Here is a 20,550-nt window from a genome sequence, read left to right on the forward strand (position 1 = left end):
CCATAAAAATGACAGGTTAGCACAAATGTTTTAAGCAACAGCTCTTCTCCTCGTCAAAAGAAACATCATTGGGGTCATTCCTTTGTGGTTCACTCACTCCTAAGAAAAATCCTAGATCTGCCCTTGATAATGGTTACTTGGTTATTCAGATTTCTTTTTTTGTTTATTTGCTACGGTTTATTTACATTTTTGCCATTTAACTAACAGTTTTCTGTTAATTTTGATTTTAGATGGACGCATGCAATGGACGTATTTAATGCATTACTTTCGTACAAAAATTTCTACTGTCAAAATGGCCAATGATAGTATGTTACAGCATAAAACGGAACGTATCTGGCTTTGAATTAATTTCTGAGTAAATGCTCTTGTGATGCTGTTCTGATTTGAGTTCATGAGAACAACTGGAATAAAAGAAAACCGAAGAAAAAAGTGAACAACTCCCAACTAAGGAAAATCCTGGATCCGCCTTTGATAATGGTTAGTTGGTTAATCAGTTTGTTGATTCGTTTGCTAGTCTTTATTTTCCCGTGTATCCCTATTTATTACATCCATTTTGAAATCATTGGTGGTCTCTGTAATCTGATTGGCTCTAACTGGTGCGATTTATTCATGAATCGCACCATTTTTTGCTTTAAATCGTATCTTTTTTCCAGCCAATGAGGATGTTACACTTAAAACAAACAACTAATCAGATTCCAAGATTTCTGATTTTCAGATTTTAGATTTCTGTATTTGGGCGAGTTCAAAATGTATGTAACACTGCATCAATAAAATATTTGAATTGACCAAGTCCTGTATTTGGGCGACTTCAAAATCGATTTAATAAAGTGGTAATTGAACCTCGCGTCGTGCAAATTTTGGTCTGAAATCATATTTTTGATTTCAAATCGAACTCGCACTGCGCGCTCGTTCGATTTTCAAATCACGCGTATGATTTCAGCCCAAATTGTACTCCACTCAGTTCAGTTGCCATTATTAATTTGACAATTTTCTTTCAGTTTTTTAGGCTGATGGATGAATGGACATATTTGATGTATTACTTTAGCACAAATATTTCAACCCTTAAACAGGGATAACTATTGTATGTTACAGGATAAAAGCGAACGTATCTGGCTTTGAATTTATTTCTGAGTGAATGCTTTACAATGCTGTTCTGATTTGAGTTTCCTGGGAACACCTGATTTAAAAAAAAGACGAAAAAAAAAAAAACGAGTGAACAACTTGTTATGGTGAACCAATTCTTAATACAATAAAATGAAGGAGGTGCCGGATGAGGGGGAGAGGGAGGTAGGGGGCATTTGAACAGGTCTCAACAGCTCACTTCTTTCAGGCATTTTTGTGTTATATTGTATTGCGGCCCGGCGTTTCCAAACGAAGTTAATTTTTCGACACGTTTTTCACTTTTTTATCTTTTTTTATTTTGGATTGTTTACCATTCATTCTCTGAAACCAAATGCAAAGTCTCTTCTTGAATCTTTCCCCGAATATCAATGTTGCTAATACTTAAGCTAGTGTGTGCAGCGTGCACATATCATGTCACTATTGTGATTTGCGAAAGAGGAAAAGGCCAAAAAAATAAACCAAAGCATAATGAATCAATAACATAGACAAAATAAGGAACAGAAAGAGAGACGGAGACGTTTCCTGTCTCACGAAATCCGCAAAACAAGATATCATCATGAGAAATGATGTTTTAGTTAATGTATCGTGGGTGGAAAAGTCTTCGCAGCACAATGTCCAACTAATTTCTAAATCTCTTTGACGTCACACACCACACTCGAGAATAGATGAACTACCTCTGTTTAAGTCATTAAAGCATTCCGTTAAAAAAAATTCGACTCCAATCCTAGTTTAAAGGTTTTTTTTTTAATCAATCTCATCTTTAAAAGAAAAGTGAACTACTTTTGAAAAAATGCTTTTTGTTTGGTTTAGACGACGTTTCGTCTCGGTCAAAAGACGCATTAGTTTCTTTTTAAAATTTCCAATCAAACCTGTCATACACAAACTTATAATCTCTGACGACCGTTTTCTGGTGCAATGGCCAATGAAGATAAGTGTCCAATTCACCATCTGAGTGTATGCGATCTCTTTGCCAATTATTTGCATTGACTTCAAACTCTTTGTTAGTTGTTGAAAATGTCAATCAAAGCTGTTTCCATACCTTTTCAATATTCGTCTCCTCGTAAGTATTCCAAATTGTACCGTCTGTAGATAATTGTAGTTTGTAGCTGGTGGTCCATTCAGATGTCGCCCGTTCTCCTTGTGTAGCTACAGCACAAATAAAACGCACTTCACCCATATCAACTTGAAGATAGTTTGCTGTAGTAGATGGATGCCTAGGACACCACGCTCCGCTCCCCCTACTTTCGTTGAGTCTGCTGTAGTATGGATGATAATTGATACTGTAAAAACTACTTGCTGTTATTCTGGCATCTGGAATTATATTATTATCTGCCACACCAACAGGCCCACATTCTAAATAAGAGTAAATGAAATAAACTATAAGGCTTATATTTAGCCACATTTATTGTTTTTAAGTCCTATCTTGAACAATATGAAATGACTAGTACAGACTTTGGGTGCGGATTATGCTGAGATAGTTAAAAAGGTTAAGAATATTAAACGTCAAAAACAAGCAGCGTAAAATCCATGAGCTTCAGGTCACCCATGACATTTATTTGCGTTACGTTAACCCACTTCTAATGAGTAGTCTCACAAGTTTTCTTTAAAAGCCATGTATCACAATGCTGAGCGCCGTTTTATGTGAATTCCAGTCAGTTTTAGTATTAGTCAAGCACGGTCCGCCTGGCCATGTTTCATTCAGTCGGCCAAAGTATGGATAATTTTTCTTATCGAAAAAGCAGGTTGCTCTCATTATGGCATCTTGTATTCTTTCAGTTTTTTAAACAGGCTCGCATACTGATTGAAATTGAATGGCACAGACATTAAGTAAACAAACTTCACAGTTTCATTTTTTTCCCACAGTTTTTGGAGCGTGAAAGTGTAAAACATTTCTGTCGTGACAAAGTACTGAATGATAATGTCCTTTGCTGAGGAATCGTCCCCTCCTTCTCTTGCCATGGAATCGGGCATAGCATTATTTTGAAAAATGTTTGCTATCATTTCCCCATCTGTTACTTTGTTCCTGTCCACTATCCCAAGGTAGCATTCCCCTAATCCCAATCCCCACTCCCCTCATAATGCCAAGAATCTTTCAACAACAGACTATTTAGACATAGGGTAAGTGGTATGTCTGTAGAATTTCTAATCAAAACAGCAAGAGTCCAATTAATTACATGTATTTGGTAGTCCCCTTGCAAGGCTTACTTCTTCTCTTGAATAAAATGAGGCTTTTCCTTCGATTTCCCGCCAACACCCATAATGGAGAAACGAACGCTTTTAACAAAAGTAAGAGCAATGGCTATAGATCATATACGAGAATGAAAATGTTGGTCGGTTAAAAAAGGAAAAACCATGGATTGCTAACGGATGCGTTAAAGCGCCCCGCTTACCTCTCAATTCTGCGTTTTTACCCGACTCTCCATTCTTCCCTTCGCCAACATTGATGAGGATTTTTCAAGAATTGTGACGAGGATTAGGCATTACAAATCTTGTAAAAGTTCTTAGAGTTATGAAAATACAAAAAAATGGTTTAAAAATATAGAAGATGCAAGTATAGAGCAGACTTACCCCCTTTGACAATAGATAATTCCACTGTACTCACTGCCTTGGCGATCACTTGGTTCGAGGCTGCTGTACATACATATCTTCCCGCGTCCTCTTTCTTAGAGTTTAATATTTTCAGTGTTCCATCTTCACTAACCTGCGATCGTCCAACTGGCAGCTCTCCATTCTCTTTGACCCAGGTGATTTTTGGTTGAGGGTCTCCACTGGCCTTACAGGGGACAGTGATATTGTAGCTGATGATCTCTATTACCTTTGTGGGTGGAGTTACAATAAACTTAGGCAATACTACAACAGCGAGCGACGTAACAGCAGAATCATATCCTAATGTATTTGATGCTGTACACTTGTACAAACCAAAGTCCAGCTTTTGGGCATAAAATATCAACAGCTGCCTATCCTTTGAAACAGTCCTGGATTTTGCCAACTCCCCGTGCACTTTAGACCATGTGATTACTGCTGGAGGAGAGCTAATAACGTGACATTTTGGTAAAGTGATGTTCTTACCCTTTTCAACGTATGTTGGACCAAATGGGAGTGTGACTTTCGGACGACCTGTCGACGAGTAACGAATAATACACATCTAATAGTGACAAAGACTGATGTGACTAGCCTATTTGGATATTGATGGCCATATCATGCTTTGACTATCTTATGTAGGCTAGTAATCCGTTAGAAACAATTACAGGTACTTTAAAAGCTAAAGAATTAATCTCAAAATCAAAACAAAAAGCAAAGAAAAAAAACAGTGAGACAAAAATTGCAACAACAACAAATACACCACGGCAGTTAAACAAAAGTATAAAAGGTAGCAGTGGAGAAACGCTGCACCTTTTCTTGTCATCACTCCTTCTTTTCACTAAAGCCCTAAATCTAGTGAAAGAAAATTAATCTGGCCAATTTCAAACGCATGGTGTAAATAAATATACAACTTACTCTGTACGACGACACTTGAAACTTTTTCATCTTCTCCCAGGATATTTTTCGCCACACATTTGTATGTGCCAGAATCCTCGAGAAGCACATTGCTTATCTGCATAAGTCCATTAAACGTCACTATGGTCCTGTTGTTAGGTAACGATCCATCAGTCTTTGACCAAGATATCTGAGCTGCAGGATTTGCAGAAGCAGAGCATAGGAGCGAGGCTGTATTGGTTTCGTTAACATTAAGTTTTGGAGGAGAGATTGTCACTTTTGGCTTTGAAATAGACTCTCCTGGTTCACCTTTAGTCCCTGGGATACCCAGAATACCCGGTGGCCCAATGTCACCTTGTATTCCTTTTTCTCCTCTTATCCCCGGTGGTCCCATGATTCCTTGTTTTCCGCCTTTTCCTGGTGATCCCATTACTCCCTGAGATCCTTTTCTCCCTTTCCTTCCTTTGTCACCTTTGGGTCCAGCACTTCCCGGAGGTCCCGGAAGGCCACGGGGACAAGCATTCGAAGCAGCTTTGTTGTGGTGAATCTTCCAAGTGGATGAAACAATGTCTTCTATCATTTTTCTAATCCCAGCCGAGTCATTAATAGGAGATGGATGTGAAATACTGCGTTTCTGTCGATGAACTTCAAGCTCGGTAGGGGTGGTGGGGACTACTGAAAATGTATCATAAAATGAAAAGGGGTAACCTCATAACGCCTTTCTTGTCAACTCAAATAACATGAAAACGAGCTAAGATCAATTACAAGCACCGAAGCTGATGACAAATTTTATCAGAGCGAGGACAGAAAATCCTTTTCAGTCATCAAAAGCGACGTAAAAGAGATTTAGATTTAACCCCTTGTCAAATGGGTCATGTTAATCTCTTGATTTGATTTCTCTACAAATTTAATCATTTGGAGTATTAAGCCTAACGAGAAGGTAAATCATATTTCAAAGCTTTATGTTCACAAGGAGACTTACAAGAGAACTTTGATTTCTCGTTGACAGAGCAATGGGCAACACATCAAATCTGTTATTTAAATACCGCTATTTAAATATAGTGTACTGCTAGTCTTGAGAGCCCTTGTTTTTAATCTTTGGCAAGTCTGGACTTATTTCGCAATGAAAACGAGAGACTAGATATGATGTAAAACATATCCCTGGTATACTTTCGCTACGTTGTGAGATTTGTGGAAGCGTCGATTTATTAATGGAAGGATGATGACTCTACCGATCGACATCGCCGATCCTAGCAGTATGCAGGACGCGTGTCGAATATGAACTTCGTGATGGGCTTTGTTCACCAGAGAGTCTCTGTGGTTCGGTGACAGAGCATTGGAGCGCGGAATCCGAAGTTCTGAGGTTCTATTCCTCACGGGAACTCAGACGTTTTTCTTTGTACATCGCTCATGATAAGACGAAAAAAACATCTCTCTACGATAAATCTTGTTTAAATTATTCATTTTGCTAGAACGGAAGTGGGAGGACGTGACCATTAGCTCTCGAGTAACTTTGATTAGAAACTTCATCGTTTGACAGTTCAGAGTAATTCGCATCCTTAAACAACTTTTAAGGAGCACGACTAGCAAAAAAACGGACGACCGTGTTTGGAATTTAAAGACAGTTGGACATTACCTTGTTCAGTCGGAGCAAAATCCGTCCTTAATTGCATCATTTGATCTTGAGGAATGAATTCCTCCACTGTCTTCAATCTTCGTTCATAATCATCGAACTTGGTCTCAATACGAATGAATCCAGCGGAGTAAAGAAGCAAACAGAAAATACTTAGAACTGTGCCGGAGCTTATTGGAAAAGAACGGTCTTTGAGAGGCATCATGAGATCTGAATGATCGAGCTTTCTCGAAAACAGCTTTCTCAAAATATTACCGAAACCTTACACTGCCTAAATTTAATATTACCTTTCGCTCAGCAGGCTAGAGCCTTACTTGATAGCTAGAAAGACGTCATGGGTTGGAGACGCTACGTTTGTTTGTAGTATGATCTGTTTTTAAAAGTGCTCGATTTGATTCAAGGCGGATTGATCAAATTAATAGTTATAAAGACTGTATGGTTAAGGTTCTTAGCCGAATGGTCTACGGAACATTTCGCTTACGCATCATACATAACATCCCACATTTCGTGAAGTGTTCCTGACAGTTTTTTTTATCCCCGTGATATCAACCTTAATTCCTGTGTTGGGAAGGTTGTGTGAGTAACGAAATTTTATCCCGAAACACAACACACTTTATGGCCTGAATCTGGTTTAAACCACGACTTTTACATCCAGAGGGAATAAGTTTTGTGCAGTTGCCTTCTGATCGCTTCGTCCGCAGTCACCAAATCTGTCAAAACCTTTTTAGTTTAATGAATTAGTTGTCAGAAGAATGTGATAAAGCTATTGCGGACGGCAGAGGAAGATATATCACGTATTAGTTTTGAATTTAATTAAATCTTTTAACACTCGTGGGAAGATTAAAAAGGCGTGATTTTTTGCTTTCTTAGCAAAGGAACAAGATGCGCGAAAAAAGCGTTACTATGATGGAATCGAGCACAGATCCTTTTACGCTAACTATCGGAGAAAAGAAAAAGCTACCATAACGGGGGTTGAGGTGGGAGCTTCGTAAGAATAACAATGATGCCGATCAGGTTTTGCACGTTCCTCCGCCAATACCAATCGACTATCGACAATCGAGGTTAAAGTCTATTTATGAGCCAGGTGACCCATCCAGTCGGCGTTTAACTCCAGCTTCCTTACTTTTCGATTTCCTACCACCCCCTGAATGTTTCCCTCCCCTCTTCCGCATTAAATTCGCTAAACACTTGAAAGAGGAGCTCTTTGGTGGATTCAGCTTTTAATTAATATCAGCGAGTAAAAAACAGATCCCAGGTAATAAATAGACATAAAACGAGTTTTTTTTTCATAATAAATAGTACCTATTATTTGCGGACTCAAGCTATAAAAGGCAACTGTAAATCGCGACCCTATAACTTCTTTACTGCTTGTCTTCATCGGGTAATGAAGTTGAAAAGTAACTCATTGCTGTTAATGTAGCATACTGAGCTGCTGTTGGCGTGTTTTAGCCCGCTTTTGTTGGTACATTATTGTTTGGAGGAGTTGATACTGTTTTCCTACATAACTGCATGATTACTTATTGACTGACTGCTTTGCTGTTTGGTTTCAGGTATCCACCCTTCAGTAGTCTCAATTCCACTGAATCTATTGATATTATTTGCATGAGCCATTCACTTATTGCATTGTTTGACTATTTTTGTCCTGCTTCAGGAATTTCAATTAGACTTTCACTGATGTCCTTCCACAAGTCATCAACTGGTCTGGATAGAAAAGATGACTCATATGTATCTAGAGATCACGTCAGAAATCAGCAATGGTAACTGAATGTTATACTAGATAAATACCGATGTTACACAAACAACTTTGAAACAAATGCGGAATATCTTATCCGTCTACCCCAGATTCTGTTTAACTGTGTAATTCTGCTGAATATAGAAGATTTTCCGTTCGCTTATTGACTATCTGTACGGAATCAGAGCTTTGTTTGCATATTCCAGCCTAGACTTGTAATTGTTATCTTTGTCAATACTTCTATCATAATCATTACTATCATTATCACTATCAATTCTAAAATTATTTTTGTGATTTTTTTGGTGTTTTCTTTCTAGTTATTCTGATTGCATGCTGTTAGTGATTGAGCTGTTAGATAAGTAAACTTGTTTGGTCCATCATTTCCTCACATATATTTCAACACTCGTGCATGGCCACAGGTTAAATGTGACAGGATAAAACCGAACATATCTGGCTTTGACGTCAGTACCCATTGAATTTTTCACAACACTCCTTCCGTCGGAATTTCCTACAAACACCTGAAAATCAAGGAAAGAAATCTTAAACAGAAAAAACAAACGGAAAAAGGAAAAAAGAAACTATGTCTTTAAACAAAATAACAAAACAAAGAAACAAACACTCTTTCAGAGCTGCCCAGGTCGCAACACGGTATAAGAGAGATTGCAAACAATGTTTGTTTACTAAGGTTGATAAATATTGGATGGTCAATTTAAGATTACATAAATTTAATGTAGATGTTTTTCAAGCTCAATGATCTTACGCGAGAAACGAGAGTTAGATCGTTGACTTACTACTTAAATCCGCTCTTCTTTTAAGCAATCCGGTGTGAATTTTGATGCTTAAAATCTTTCCTATGAACCTCATCTCTCTCCTTCTTCTCATCGCTCCTTATCTTAGGTTATGGATCATATTAAGATAAAAATGTAACCGCAAAGTTAACATCGTTCTGTACCTTTTTAATATTTATTTCCTTGTAAGTGATCCAAGTTATTCCGTCCGCAGAAAGGCGTACTTTGTAACTGGTGACTCGAGCACCCCCTCCATGTCCTTGTGTCGCCACGGCGCAAACAAGGTGCTCTGTGCCCATATCAACTTGAAGAAAGTCTGTTCTATCAGATCTAGTATCAGGACACCACACACCGTGTCCTCTCCCTTCATTCAATCGGCCATAGTATGGATATTCTTTATCACTGTTAGTGGTGCTCGCTGTCATTCTTGCGTCTGGTATTATGTTCCTGTCTGCCACACCAACAGGCTCACATTCTAAATAAATTGTTATTAAAGAAATAGGCAGTTACGCTTATATCTACCTGCATTGGTTTTTTTCTTCCCGATCTAGAACATTGATATAAATAATATAGACTTTGGGTACTACATATATTGAGATTGCTGAAAAGGATAGGAAAACTAACAACACTTACAAGCAGCGTAAATTCATGAACGTGAGGTGACCCATACCATTTTTCTGCGTTACCTTAATGCACTTTTAATTAATAGTCTACCAGCCTTTCTCTAAAAACTATTTATCACAATGCTGGGTAACGTTTTTGTGTAAATGTTAGACTTACATTCAAATTAGACAATTCAACTAGTAGATTGAGCGTCCCCAATCTCTTTAGTGCGTTAATACTGTTTAGTGTTTCACGTTCTTTCACCTCGTTTTCGACCTATCGGCATGTAATATCTGTTCTCGTCCTTGACAAAGTCCTTTGGTCTGGCCTCTTTAGTCCGATTGTTTAACTCACATATTGCAATGAACATGACTACATTATAGCTTTGACATCTGTCATCAACCAGACAAGCCTCTCTGCATTCCAGCGTGCCTGGTGGAAACTTAAACGTCTTAAAGGTGTGGTCCTTAAGCATCATTTGATAAATTGAGTATAGGTCTCCACCAGCTCTACACTGCTGACCGACAATGTCACGGAACATTTGAGAAATCAAAAACAGCGCGGTAAAAAATGAAGCCTGTCGACCAGTCATGTGAGGCATATCAGAACTAAAAAAACAAAAACAAAAAAAATTAACTTTAATAGCTAACACAATTACTGGTAACCCAGTAGTTTACATTGTGGGCTATAAAACAAATCATTCAAATAGAACATAAAATTGTTAAGAATCCCAACTGGCCGGAGGCAAACCAGTTGGCTATTTATAAGCATGGCCGAGGATTTGAACTCGGAGCCACCGTGAAACAAATTCAGGTAGTGGTCAGGGCGGGACTCGAACCCCGGGAGGGACGGTTTGCAAGTCCGACACGCTGACCACTCGGCCACGCTGCCTCCGTTAAGTACCTGCAAAACAAGACGTTCAGCACATTTATTGAAAAATGTTTGATGAAAAGGGCGGATCGGAGTGTTAGACAAGTCAGAGGGGAGGTGAGAAAGCTGATAAAGTCCACAAAAAAAAAATAAATAAAAAATGAAAAAAATTAAAATAAGCATGCTCAAGTATACTTAGCAAAGAAAATATGTTACAAAGCAAGAGAGCTAAGGCAGACCTGCAGTTTTGACATTCTATACAAAATTTCTGACTAGAGAATGAAAAAATCATCCACTCCAATATCTTTGTGGAAAAACTTCCAAAAAGCTCCCTAAGAACGTTTTCATCTTAAACTCCGCCCATTGCCTCTCTCCTCTTGTAATTCTTTTTGAAATGAAATGCAAACACAAATATGAGGAAAGCAAAAGCGTTGAGTAGTTTTCAGTTCACCTTCCTCTTGATATTTGGCGAAACATCATTTGGTCATCTATTTTAATTTACCTGTCATATTCCGGGATGGAAAAAAACTGCGTTATTAGGAAACTTCCACAAATAAGCAACGTTCGAACTTTGGTCATGCGTAAGCCACTCTCTGTAGGATAGGAAGAATGATAACCTGCCGCTGTGGAGGCAAATGTTTTCCCCTAATTGTTCCTGACATGGTTTATTTTTTTCGCATTCTCTGAAATGGCAACGTTTAAATCAAGATATGGATAAACTTAGATACATACCTGGTTAATAATACCCTTAGTTTCTTTTAACTGACTCTGGTTGATCTTCTTCTGCGGTGCGAAGCACTATCGCAGGTGGCTAATAGTCGACTGAAGCTGAAATGATTTCAATTCTTGCCCGTTCCACTGACTTCCGTTCCACAGCTCGTTATGAATTAATTATGCCTTTCAGGACAGCCATCGCTCACACACTGAATAAAGAAACCGAAAATCCCAAAAATAGTCAGCTGTCTGTCAACTTATCCCAGAAGCGAAAGGAAGTCAGTATCGGTTCGCGGAATATGACTCTGCCGGACCTGAGAGAAATATCTTTGTTTTTGTTATCGGTGTACAAACCCTCGCTATCACATTAACCACATTTTTCCTTTTATTACGACTAAAGGTTGAAAATATCATTTTTTAAGACTGATTTTTGGTTGTTTGCGGCCAACGGTGAACCCCACTAAGCTCTCTCAACTGGGCACATTTTTGTCATGTTGAGATGGTGATACTTGGAACCAAGTGCAGATTTCGCCTTTGATCGTATTCTGCATTCAGGTCATCCTCATCTCATCAGTGGCATGTTTATCGGCTTCTTGGGCGCTAAATATTATGTTTTAATTGCAACGCAGAGTTTGGCGTTTTCTATCAGTTGAGAGTGTTGAATTAAAGGTGTTTAGCGGGTTCTTGAGTGAAAAATATTTTCAAAAGCTATTTCACCTAGTTCGGTGGCCGAATATTTTAAAAATATTGTCTAAATGAAACTCAATCATTTATTTTATAATTGAACGGATGGGTTGGTGTCTGTTTTCTAAGGACTGGTACTTACTGTTATTCCACATCTCAAAACAGCACGATCATGCAGCAGAAGTAATAAAAATAAATTTCAATTATGTGAAAAGGTTGATAGTTTATCAACCATAACTCACAAACTGGATGAAGAAAATTGAAATCCTAAAAATAGTCAGCTGTCTGTCAACTCATCCCACAGGCGAAAGGAGGTTATTTTTGGTTCGCGGAATATGACCCTGCGGGACCTGAATAAAATATTTTTGTTTTTGTTACCGGTGTAGATAACCACGCAACCACATTAACCACATTTCTGCCTTTTTTACGACTAACGGTTAAAAAATGTCATTCTTTAAGATTAACCGCTGATTTTTTTGCCTTTTTGGGGCTAACGGTGAACCCCATTAAGCTCTCTATTTTAGAAAAGTCGGGATAAATATTCAAATTAAGCAAGAGCAGTCGGAATTGACTATATCATATACTACCAGTGGTAGTTGGGTGTACTGAGGTGAAGACACTTGGAGCCTGATATAGTTTACTTTGTCGTTTAGTCGCTCTATGTTGAATTAAAACTGCTTCACGGATTCTTGATGGTAAAAATATGTTTTTAAATCCTTTCATCTAGGTGGCCAAATATTGCATAACCTCTTGAATGAAAATCATTAATTTTTCATGAAGTAAGACTGCTATTATAGATGGGTCGAGCTTCATATCTTGGTGTCAATTTTCTTACGACTGGAACTTTCTGAAAAACATTTGTTTTCGATTGTTCCTGTTATTGCACATCTTAAAACACCTGTCACTTTCTGCGGGTCTCAATGGAGAGATGGCTTGTAAGGTTAATTAACCACAAGACAAGACCCATAACATCCTATGAATACGCCAAAATGACACATCGTAGATTGACAATTTTTCCCTTTTTCACGACTTACGGTTTAAACATTTTTTTTTTACGTTAACCACCTTTTTTTCCTTTTTTCTTTTACGGTTTGCGGCTAACGTTTGACTCCATCGAGCTCTCTCAAAGGTGCATGTTTTTGTCAAATTGAGATGGCAATATTTGGAATCAAGTGCAGGTTAAGCCGTTGTTTCGTAATCTGTATGAGGCATTTTTCCACTTTAAATTGTGGCATATTTAGCAGCTTCTTAAGAGCTAAATGTTATCCAAAGTCGTTTCAATTGCGACAAAAATTAATAGCTTGGCGTATATTATGACATTTCCGTTTTGAAATTTCATCAGTCGTTTAGGTGTTTACTATTGATTTTCTTTATCGTCTCTATACTTTGTCGTCTAGTCGCTCTATGTTGAATTAGAGGTGCTTTACGGATTCTTGATGGTAAAAATTCCATCAATCCCTTAGGTGTTTACTATTGATTTTCTTTATCGTCTTTATACTTTGTCGTCTAGTCGCTCTATGTTGAATTAAAGGTGCTTCACGGATTCTTGATGGTAAAAATATGTTTTTGAATCATTTCATCTAGGTGGCCAAATATTGCATAACCTCTTGAATGAAAATCATTAATTTTTCATGAAGTAAGATCGACATTTCAGATAGGTCGGGCTTCATATCTTGTTATCAATTTTCTTACGACAGGAACTTTTTGGAAAATATTTATTTTCCTAACGTTTGACTCCATCGAGCCCTCTCAAAGGTGCACGTTTTGGTCAAATTGAGATGGCAATATTTGGAATGAAGTGCAGGTTAAGCCGTTGTTTCGTAATCTGCATGAGGCATTTTTCCACTTTAATTTGTGGCATATTTAGCAGCTTCTTAAGAGCTAAATGTTATCCAAAGTCGTTTCAATTGCGACAAAAAATAATAGCTTGGCGTATATTATGACATTTCCTTTTTGAAATCTCATCAATCGTTTAGGTGTTTACTATTGATTTTCGTTATTGTCTTTATACTTTGTCGTCTAGTCGCTAGTTTATCAAGATAACGCGACTCCCATTTCGTGTCACAGCGATACTAATGAAAAAGTTTAAGATTCTCTGCTTTTTATGTATTATTGTCTCACCACATTCCCTAACCTATCACCGCCTCATACACCACTTGCATCCTCTTCAACCGTGTCTAAGATATCTTTGTTCTCCCTAGATTTTGAGAATGTGTCTAACTTTGCACAGAGTTTATCGTATTTTGTTGTGTAATTCAACCGATTCAGTTTTCACCCGTGTGTGGTGAGATATCTTGGGTGTCTTTTCTTTCCTGCATTCCAATACTTTCGCTCACTTTGTCGCTGTTGTACCAAGGATTGATATTGTTCTTTGTGTGCAGCAAGATTCTTTTCAATCTCTTGAATCGCTTGATCTAAGACCGTACATTATACTTGATGGTATGCTTCATTGAAACGTTTTTGAGCTTCAGGACTTTGCATCTTAGGGTAACTTTTCGTTGATTTCAATCTTTGGGAATCGTTCCAATCTCAGCATGTTTTTTATATTCCTTCAACACATTTTCCTGATACTTTACGCGAGCATGAATAGCATGCATTTTTTTTCGATACGACTTCAGAACTGCGGAAAGATCTTGAGTACTCGCCATCGTCCACACTCTCCGTGAGCAGGTAAGAAATGAGTGTGGAGGTAGAAACTTGGAGTTTTATCATATTGTATACATCCACCGTTATGTCTAACAAACTTTAAAAGAACGCGTACTTTGAAATATTAATTATAATAATTCAAAGTGCGCGCTCATATAGAACCAATTGTTTATTTTTCTTATATACGAAACGAAACTGTCCATCTCGTTCATGTGGGATCGTATATTTTCTATTGTTCTTCCTCCTCCTCTTTCCTCCTCCTCATTCCTCCTCCTCATTCCTCGTCCTCATTTCTCCTCCTCATTCCTCCTCCTCACTCCTCCTCCTCATTCCTCCTCCTCATTTCTCCCCCTCATTCCTCCTCCTACTCATTCCTTCTCCTCATTCCTCCTCCTCATTCCTCCTCCTCATTCCTTCTCCTCATTCCTTCTCCTCATTCCTCCTCCTCATTCCTCCTCCTCATTCCTCCTCCTTATTCCACCTCCTCTTCCTCCTCCTCATTCCTCCTCCTCATTCCTTCTCCTCATTCCTTCTTCTCATTCCTCCTCCTCATTCCTCCTCCTTATTCCACCTCCTCTTCCTCCTCCTCATTCCTCCTCCTCATTCCTCCTCCTCATTCCTCCTCCTCATTCCTCCTCCTCCTCATTCCTCCTCCTCCTCATTCCTCCTCCTCCTCATTCCTCCTCCTCCTCATTCCTCCTCCTCCTTATTCCTCCTCCTCCTCATTCCTTCTCCTCCTCATTCCTCCTCCTCCTCATTCCTTCTCCTCCTCATTCCTCCTCCTCAATCCTCCTCCTCCTCATTCCTCCTCCTTATTCCTCCTCCTCTTTCCTCCTCCTCGTCATTCCTCCTCCTCTTTCTTCAAGTAATATAATTTATTCTTCACATTTACTGACTCGTTCTAGTCATTTTATTCCTCAACTTTACTCAGTTCTTGGGCTCATACAAACTCGCGGTAAGACATTACCACTAACAAATGTGACAGTTTAAAACAGTTAATTACAGTGATAGATCATTCTATGTACACTCTTTCTTTCTTTTCCTCTTTCCTGCTCCTACGCGCGCGTCCGGAATGCGGTCGCGTAGCGACCGTGGCAATGTTTCCACGTTTTAGTCATGTTTCGTCACATGTAAAGCAAGTCTATATCATGTGAGCTAAAGCCTTCTTTGGATTATGCTCCTTGTAATTCTTCCAATCGCTTTATCACATATAGATGTCGAGGTTTTATGAAAAACGTGATTGTATATAGGTACTTGCTATGTTGCCTCTCTTTTACCGCTTTTATTTTGTGTTTAAACGGAGTATCCAGGAACGGTTTGATTGAATTTATCTTCTCTTCGACTTCTATGTTGGGATGGATTTCAGTGAGATACACCACTTTATACTTTGGATATATCAACAAAGTTGAAATGGTAAATTGGCCACCGTAATGATTACAAAACATATCAAACTCACGGGGTACAAATAGTTTCTTACTGAATTTCGTGACCACGCCCACTTCATCGGCCCACTCAAATCGAGTGCGATTTTTGGATGTTGTATCATCTTGCCGACTCTCTGTATAAAAAGTTAACAATGTACCACCGAAATATTGAACTATAATATCATGGCTTTCCATTTTGTGTATTTTCGTACTACAAAGTAAAGTTTTTCCCTCGTCATTTTCACCTTTTCCCGAGCGGGTCCGTCAAAATTAAGAAGGCGTTCGTGGTCAAAACAAGACCGAGCAAGGAGTCTTGGGCGATTTCTCTCTTACGCAAGCGCAAATTGAAAATGTACTGCCAAAATCAAAGAGAGGAACAAATTTCCTTTGTTTTGATATGTAAATTGTCGAACAAGGAGCACATTGAACCTCGTCAAATGGCTAGTCAAAACAGCCACACCTTCCTCCTTTTGCCCGTTTCCTGTTTGATAAGCGTGAAAGCAGTGGGAGAAGAATCGGGTAGCTCGGAAAGCACTTCACCATCGTTTACTTACGAGATAAACAAGTAAGATTTGTAAAGTTATTTTCCGAAAGAGTCGGAATAAATACATTTTTTTCAGGTTAGATTGCTGTTTTTACCCTAAACGTCGTCCAATAAATTTTTGTTGCAGCCTACTAGTCTATACAATTTCGAAGGAAAATATTCAGATGCTTCACCGTCCCCGAAGGGGTTCTGTCCTGGTGTACCGGTTTACAAGGGAATTATCATTGTTCTTTCTTTGTTTAGGAGTTATCGGTTAGCTATTGTGTATTATTTTGTCTTTTGTATTGGCTCTTGTGAACCGGTACACGAGGACAGAACCACGAAGGGTCTCCACTCATCGAAGCGTGTACTGTAGCTTATGTAGTGAATTTTCAGTCTCTTGTTGGGTTTGTCAACCTCCGTGACTTCAATATCATACAATTTTGTATCTTTTCTCTGTGAAGTGACCTTTTTAACATGGGTGTATGTTGAGTATTTGTTGCAAAATCGCTTTGGTTCTCTTATCTCTCTCTTTGGCTTGTCCGCCATTTTGAAAATTTGCTCAGGAGGGCATCTGGGTTAGCGGCCGCGCCAGGCTGGAACCGACAAAAACAAATGTCCATCGCAGTGGGGAAACAGTTTGATATGCTGACGTTTCGAGCGTTAGCCCTTCGTCGGAGCTCCGACGAAACGTCAGCTTTTCGAAACGTCAGCTTTTGTAATCATTACGGTGGCCAATTTACCATTTCAACTTTGTTGATTTATCCAAATTATTTCGTTACTCCCACCGACCCAGCCCCAAACAGTTTCTTTCGAAACTATCAGCCAGATACACCACTTGTTTGATTGGATGAAATCGAACTTTCTTCATCATCACTTTGGTCCCATGCATGATTATACCATTCCGACTCATAGCCACTCTTATACACCCATTACTAGGTTTCCTTTGGTCTATCATTGATTCACACATGTACTACTTCGGAAACAATTTGGACAGACAGGTCATTGACTTTGATCCCAAAAAATGTAAGGATGCTATGACTTGATTAAAATTTGATGGACAGATAATAATGAGACTACCTGGGTTACACCGCGTGCTGGCATTTTCGTATTTTTCCCAGGTTAGTCTGTTCTATGGTTAATTTTTCCCGAGAAATGGGAATGTTCGTGAGCATGGTGCTGCGTTTTTGAATACCTCTTTCGTTAGATTTTTTTCTGATAATTTTTAATGTATGAAACGGGTAATTTAATTATTTCTCTTCAAATCATTGTCATTGAATTGCGTCGATGTATCGTTGTTATTTTCCTCACTACGGAATTTTGTATAGAATCTAAAGTCAAACACTTTCGTCACTGATAGTGATCACACTCACGCGTTAGTTTATTTTTAATTAAGATTTTAACTAAAGTAAAGACTTTTATTGAGAAAAAAGCTTTCGCATGTTTTTACCTCGAACAGATCATTGTTCATTTTCAGAGAATTTTGAATACTCATGAACTGAGTGATCACCATCCGAACTATTTTCATTTTATTGGAGTAGGATGAATTATTCACATCCCATCATAGGGTTTAGGCGGAAAGAAACCTCTTTTATTTTCGATTTTTTTCTACACGATACGAATGCTAATGACATCTTGAAATCACTTTATCATTGGAAGTATGAGTCGCCATTTTGCGTTTTACTGTTTTCATTGTTTGTCTCACTCTGATGTTTGACTGTTAGGGGGTTTTGATTTTGATTTTGCTATGAGTTTAAGTGGGTTAGGGAATTGGGCTTAGGGTGAGAGTCAGGAGTGTGGTCGTGTGAGTGACCGCAATAACCCAGGTTCGAATCCTGGTCACAACATTTTTTTTCCTTTTATTCTAAAATGAACGTTTTTGAATATTCATTTTATCTTGAAATCATTTACCCTTAGGGAGAATTAAACACCATCTTAGGTTTCATTATTTTTATTGTTTTACACCATCTTAGATGACCTTTATTTTTTCCAATTATGAAAAAAAAAAAAAAAAGACAAAAAAAAACACGCTCGTATAACCTACGCAATTTAACCCTAAACCAGGATTTATTCAACACTTTTATTTTGTGTTTCCTTCCTACATCTCTCATACATTTCCTTCTAATTTTAAAGTGTGGATACTCTATTGTCGTAGAACCGGTATGGGTAGTTGCGTGACACTGTGTATCATTCATAATAAACGCTCATATTTCGGCTATGCACTTTTGGTTTCTGTAACGTTCCCTGCTTTCTCAGAGTCATGGCTTCGAGGTTTGAGGACTCTGATTCAGTAAATAAACGATGTCCAACTAATTTCCACATTTCTAACTTTAGGCACCAAACGTAAGAATAGAAGGACTACCTCTGCTTAAGTCGTTGCCTTCCGTTAAAATATTTGGCTCCAGTTCGAATTTAAAGGTTTTTTAACCAATTTCATCTTAAAAAAAAGTGAATTATTTGGGAAAAATACTTTTTGTCTAGTTTAAACGACGTTTCATCTCGACCAAAAGATGCATTAGATTCCTTTAAAAATTTCTAAGCAACACCCGTTATACACAAGCTTATAATCTCCGATGACTGTTCCCTGCTCCAGAGACCAATGAGGATAAGCGCCCAAATTCACCATCTAAGTGTACGCGCTCTCTTTGCCAATTATTTGCATTGACTTCAAACTCTTTGCTAGTTGTTGAAAATGTCAATTACAGTTCTCTCCATACCTTTTCAATATTTTTCTCCTTGTAAGTGTTCCAAACTTTATCGTCTGTGGATAATTGTAGTGTGTTGCTGGTGGTCCATGCAGAGGTCCATCGTAATATTTGTGTGGCCACAGCACAAACAGAACGTACTTCACCCATATTAACTTGAAGATAATCCGTTCTATCAGATGTAGTCTTAGTAGACCACGATCCGTTTACCCTGCTTTCGTTTAGTCTGCCGTAGGATGGATGATAATTAATACACGCCAAACTGCTTGCTGTTATTATGGCATCTGAAATTATATCATTATCTGCCACATCAACAGGCCTACATTCTAAATTAGAGTAAATGAAATAAACTGTGAGGCTTATTTTACCTGAATTTATTGTTTTTCTGTCCTGTTTAGATCAATATGAAATGATTAGTACAGACTTTGGTGCGGATTATGCCGAGAGGGTTTAAAAGGATAAGAATACTAAGCATCAAAGGTTTCTACATTTAGATCAGTGCCTACTGAAAAAAATACCGAATCAAGCCCCCCCCCTCCCTTACCTTTCTCAATGGTCAGTTGCAATAAAGAAGACGTTTTTAACAATCCTCCTTAGGTTGCTATACAATTGACTTGATTTCTCTACAAACATAATTATTTCAAGGATTACGCATAACAAGAAGGTAAATTAAAGTTTTCAAGCTTTATGTTCGCAAAGAGACTTGAAGAGAGCTTCGATTTCTCGTTGACAGTGCAATGGGCAACACATCAAATCTGTTTTTTCAATCACTGCCATTAAATAATAGTGTACTGCTAATCTTCAGAGCCTCTGCTTTTTAATCCTTGGCAGGTCTCCAACTTATTCCGTAATGAAAATGAGGGACAAGATATTGTGTAAAGCACATCCTTTACATAATTGTTCTACGTTGTGAGATATATGGAAGTGTCGATATTTCAGTGGAAGGAAGATAAATCTACCGGTCGACATTGCCTATCCTAGCAGTATGCAGGCAGCGAGTCAAATATGAACTTCGTAATGAGCCCTGCTCACCATAGAGTCTCTGTACTTGGCTCAGTGGTAGAGCATCGGAGCGTAGAATCCGAAGGTCTGAGGTTCTATTCCTCATGGCGACTCAGGATTTGATCTTTGTCCCACGCTCGTGACAAGACGAAAAAAATCTTTCTAAGATAAATCTGGCTCAAATTATTTCATTGTGCTGGAACGGAAGTCGGAGGACATGACCATTAGCTCTCGGATAACTTTGATGAAAAGCTTAATCGTTTAATATTTGAAAGTAACTCGCGACCTTAATAACTTTAAAGGAGAATGACTAGCAACAAAACAGACAACCCTGTTTGGACAGTTGAACATTACCTGGTTCAGTCGGAGCAAAATCCGTCCTTCATTGCATCTTTTGATTTTCAGGCATGCATTCCTCCAAAGTCTTCAACCTTCGTTCATAATCCTTGAACTTGGTCTCAGTTCGAATGAATCCAGTGGAATAAAAAAGCAAATAGAAAACTCTCAGAGCTGTGCCGGAGCTTATTGGAAAAGAACGGTCGTTGAGAGACATCACGAGAGCTGCATGATCGAACTTTCTCGAAAGCAGCTTTCACAAAACGTTGCTAAAACCTTATACTGCCTAAA

At 38.4% G+C, this 20,550-nt stretch overlaps 2 protein-coding genes across 6 annotated transcripts; both read right to left on the reverse strand.

Annotated features, from left to right (window-relative positions):
* Window positions 1–88: 88 nt before the first annotated feature.
* Window positions 89–6,477, reverse strand: LOC111342612 (roundabout homolog 3-like). 3 transcript variants are annotated; one of them, XM_022949711.2, is made up of 5 exons: window positions 6,236–6,477; window positions 4,621–5,274; window positions 3,691–4,239; window positions 2,162–2,475; window positions 89–1,177 (listed from the first exon to the last, which is right to left on the reverse strand). In XM_022949711.2, exons 1-5 carry the CDS (start codon window positions 6,435–6,437, stop codon window positions 1,037–1,039), a joined length of 1,860 nt encoding a protein of 619 aa, XP_022805446.2. In that variant the 5' UTR covers window positions 6,438–6,477; the 3' UTR covers window positions 89–1,036. The 3 variants fall into 3 exon arrangements, 2 of the variants coding, with proteins under 2 accessions (XP_022805446.2, XP_088586570.1); XM_088730444.1 differs by having other exon boundaries at window positions 4,621–5,271; window positions 6,200–6,477; XR_015990669.1 differs by having other exon boundaries at window positions 1,109–1,177; window positions 2,162–2,378.
* Window positions 6,478–7,443: 966 nt separating this feature from the next.
* Window positions 7,444–19,485, reverse strand: LOC148724460 (discoidin domain-containing receptor 2-like). 3 transcript variants are annotated; one of them, XM_088730465.1, is made up of 5 exons: window positions 18,934–19,485; window positions 10,958–11,148; window positions 9,620–9,963; window positions 8,917–9,227; window positions 7,444–8,482 (listed from the first exon to the last, which is right to left on the reverse strand). In XM_088730465.1, the coding sequence occupies exons 3-5, from the start codon at window positions 9,954–9,956 to the stop codon at window positions 8,342–8,344; spliced, it is 789 nt and encodes a 262-aa protein (XP_088586591.1). In that variant the 5' UTR covers window positions 9,957–9,963; window positions 10,958–11,148; window positions 18,934–19,485; the 3' UTR covers window positions 7,444–8,341. The 3 variants fall into 3 exon arrangements, with proteins under 3 accessions (XP_088586591.1, XP_088586592.1, XP_088586593.1); XM_088730466.1 differs by lacking the exon at window positions 18,934–19,485 and adding an exon at window positions 11,766–11,906; XM_088730467.1 differs by lacking the exon at window positions 18,934–19,485 and having other exon boundaries at window positions 10,958–11,676.
* Between the last annotated feature and the right edge of the window lie 1,065 nt (window positions 19,486–20,550).

The sequence above is a fragment of the Stylophora pistillata genome, chromosome 8, assembly GCF_964205215.1.
Source record: "Stylophora pistillata chromosome 8, jaStyPist1.2, whole genome shotgun sequence".
NCBI lineage: Eukaryota > Metazoa > Cnidaria > Anthozoa > Scleractinia > Pocilloporidae > Stylophora > Stylophora pistillata.

Bases quoted from the DNA above. Each gene is read 5' to 3' on its own strand.
- LOC148724460 (XM_088730465.1), bottom strand. From the start codon at position 9,956: ATGCCTCACATGACTGGTCGACAGGCTTCATTTTTTACCGCGCTGTTT. The intron at 9,228-9,619 runs GTGAAAGAACGT...CAATTTATTTAG, and splicing joins GCCGATAGGTCGAAAACGAG to AATGTGAGCCTGTTGGTGTG. The intron at 8,483-8,916 runs GTACAGAACGAT...CTTGATTTTCAG, and splicing joins AGGAAATAAATATTAAAAAG to GTGTTTGTAGGAAATTCCGA.
- LOC111342612 (XM_088730444.1), bottom strand. From the start codon at position 6,437: ATGATGCCTCTCAAAGACCGTTCTTTTCCAATAAGCTCCGGCACAGTT. The intron at 4,240-4,620 runs GTAAGTTGTATA...ACTCGTCGACAG, and splicing joins TTCAAGTGTCGTCGTACAGA to GTCGTCCGAAAGTCACACTC. The intron at 1,178-2,161 runs GTATGGAAACAG...TTTTTAAATCAG, and splicing joins AGGAGACGAATATTGAAAAG to GTGTTCCCAGGAAACTCAAA.